Consider the following 3067-nt stretch of genomic DNA (forward strand, 5'->3'; position numbering starts at 1 on the left):
GGGTTCAGTACGTTTGAAAGATTTAAGATTGTCCTCATTGCCATTATTGGATAGCTTTTTGACTCGCAAGTTGAAAGGGGTAGAGTTTGGTGCTTAAGAATGAAGCTTGTATGCATCTTTTCATCACCAAGACTTGGTGAAAAACGTTTGGAAACGCAAGTTAAATGTCCTTGGTGAAGGCTTAAGGTTTAGTTTCATCACCAAGCCTTGGTAGATAGCATTTGGAAACGCAAGTTAAATGTCCTTGGTGAAGGCTCAAGGTTTACTTTCATCACCAAGCCTTGGTAGAAAACGTTTGAAAATGCAAGGTAAAAGTCATTGGTGAAGGCTCAAGGATTGGTTTCATCGCCAAGCCATGGTGGACAGCGTTTGGAAACGCAAGGTAAAAGTCCTTGGTGAAGGCTCAAGGATTGATTTTCATCACCAGGCCTTGGCGGACAGCATTTGGAAACGCAAATTAAAAGTTCTTGGTGTAACTGGCTCAAGGATCAGATAAACTGAATGTAGCTATGGCCGTTCAAGAGCAATGATGGAGGTGATTTCGAGACACGCTAGGGTTGTGGTGTTGTGGTTGGGTGTTGTGGTGGCTTCCGTTTGCAGGGTTGTCACCACATTGTCATCGTCTTCTGAGGCGGCAAGGAAGATAACATAGTCGTCTGCAAGGGTACCAACACCATGGTCGACTACTAAGCAAGGGGCTTCTAATGGAGCAATAAAAGCTTCCATGATGGCAGTGTCATCTTTTCCTGCATTTGATTCGACCGGGTTGGCTGCAAGAAGGTCGAGGATCCCGTCTCGAGTTGCGGCATGCACCATCAGTGGGCTTGCATAAGGCGCCTTGGTTGGGCTTGCCTTATGAGCAGATATGGGTTCTACGTCCAGTACAAGTTCTGCAACATCCAGGTTCTGCATGCAGGAAGTGTTTACGCCATAAGTGGAGAGCAAGGCAGTGTGTGTGCAGTTGCCACGGGACCTTCAGACTTGAAAGCGAAGCACCTCACCACAGCAAAAGGTCCATCGAAGGCATGCAGGGCTTGCCGTAGGGTTGAGAGGAGAACCAGAATGAGGTTCCTTGCTCATAGCAGAGGATGCACAGTGGGCATTGCGAGGGACATGGCAGGAGGCAGCATGATGGGGCGATTCAAGCGCGTTAGCAGCCACCAAGGTAATGTGCAGAGGCTGTTGGGTATTCCCAGTGACTGTACGGCGAGGCTCCTTAGAGGAGAGACATGATCTTTTGGGTGTTGAGAACTGAGTGAGAGAGAAGTAAGAAAGAGAAAGAGAAAGGCTGCTAAGCCTGACGCAGAGATATGCAGAGGCAATAAGGGAATGCCAAGAAGCAATGGCATGGATTGCTGTATTGATCTACGTCATGCACGTACTTATAAACAAGAATGGAGAGCAACTACAAGACTGTGCGACGTTCATTGGAATGCAGAGGTTTGTGCCAACTCATGTAGCAACAGCGATTCCGACCACGATGATGATGAAGGTGAAGTGGAGGAAACAACTATATTATAGAAGCCCATGCGCTCACCTATTCCCACTATCGGCTACAACATGGCATATCGTCCTCTGCCACTACTAGTGGATACAAGTTGTAGAATCTGCTGCCACTACAAGCCGGCAGAGGGGAGCTCATTCAGGTTGGCAAAGGGAATGGTTTCTCTTTTGAGAAATTACAGGATATTAATGTAGAGCCTAGAGCGGCATCATGAGCAGCACATTTTTTACCCTCTTGTATGGCGCACAATTCTATCACTTTTGTGTGCTACAAAGCTAAAAGCATAAGATTTGAGTTCCTCTTATGATCGTCACTTTCAACATCTTGGCTGGGTACTTGCTCATAGTTTATCAAACTAAGCACACCTATAGGGCATAAAGTTGATAGAGGAAAAGAAAATTGTTATGATCATTTAGTTGGATCTTAGGATGTGCTGAAGAGAACACTTTCTTCTGCTCAAGGATGGATTGAGGGTATTGTATGTCATATTTGAACTATCATATAATCATCATTCACAATCTCAGGTCGATGGCCAGCTGTGCTTACATCATGAGAGCAATATTGGCTACTTGACGATTGTTGATAGCAAATAGTGGAACACAAAGAGTGAGAGGAAGACCTGAGGCCAATGAGATGAAGGCCGATAGCGGTGATGAGACCTTTGATTTTAATGATGGGGCCATGTAGTCCCGTGAAACTTCAATGTAGCATTCACTAGCATTGAGTTGTTTCTCATTTTGCTACTTTAATGTTTGTCCCTAATATTGTTGATCTTTTAGGAAAAGGTCATGATAAAGAGGTTACTCAGCTAAAAAACCATCCTCTAGGGGAGAGATACATAATAGATGTTGAAGATGGCATAGCAAGCAGAGTATGGAATGTGAGTACAAAAGGTAACACTATTGCATAGAGGATAGACGTTGTTTCTTGGCACTTAGTGCATTGCTAAATAAATTCATGAATTGATGTTTGAATTTTAGACTAATAGACCCCTAATCTCTTCACTCTTTACATTGTTTGATGTAATGAGGAATGGGTATCTTTTATAGCATTGTGTGCCATCTTGACATGAGCATTGTAATCTTTAGGATTGACACATTAATGTAAGCTCCATCTCCTCCCCTATGGTACAACTAGCTTGCAAGTAATTGATAGCTCCCAACTTTAAAATCTCTCTTGTTTGTTCAATCAAGGTCTTCTTTGAATTCATTTTAGCAAAATTCATGATCCAGACGACCATCAAGGAACCCATTCAATGTTAAAAAGTTATACATCTTGAAAATTGTCATATATACCTACATGAGCTTTACCAACAATTATGGTCATCTCCTCATTGCATAGTACCCTTTTTGGACTACTAAATTAGAAAGTAATATGAGAAATCCCCTAACAATCCTCCTTGTGTTGTGTGGTTTGATCACCAAATACAACAATGCTTGACTACTTGTTTTTCATTAGATAGTGCCTAAACTTTTTAATAGCATAAACCATGCATAGGCAATCTCACTTAGTAATTTTGTAATTCTTTTCCACATTGTTTAGCTATCTATTAGTGTAACAAAT

The 3067-nt window shown here is 42.5% G+C and overlaps 1 protein-coding gene across 1 annotated transcript; it reads right to left on the reverse strand.

The window, feature by feature from the left end:
• Positions 1 to 233: 233 nt before the first annotated feature.
• Positions 234 to 2580, reverse strand: LOC147445623 (uncharacterized). The gene has a single exon (XM_086526079.1). The coding sequence runs from the start codon at positions 910 to 912 to the stop codon at positions 508 to 510; it is 405 nt and encodes a 134-aa protein (XP_086382205.1). The 5' UTR covers positions 913 to 2580; the 3' UTR covers positions 234 to 507.
• Between the last annotated feature and the right edge of the window lie 487 nt (positions 2581 to 3067).

Source organism: Adiantum capillus-veneris, chromosome 12 (assembly GCF_014529385.1).
Source record: "Adiantum capillus-veneris isolate H3 chromosome 12, ASM1452938v2, whole genome shotgun sequence".
NCBI classification, from domain to species: domain Eukaryota; kingdom Viridiplantae; phylum Streptophyta; class Polypodiopsida; order Polypodiales; family Pteridaceae; genus Adiantum; species Adiantum capillus-veneris.

Excerpts from the sequence above, each read along its gene's own strand:
- LOC147445623 (XM_086526079.1), bottom strand. The coding sequence starts at position 912 with ATGCAGAACCTGGATGTTGCAGAACTTGTACTGGACGTAGAACCCATA.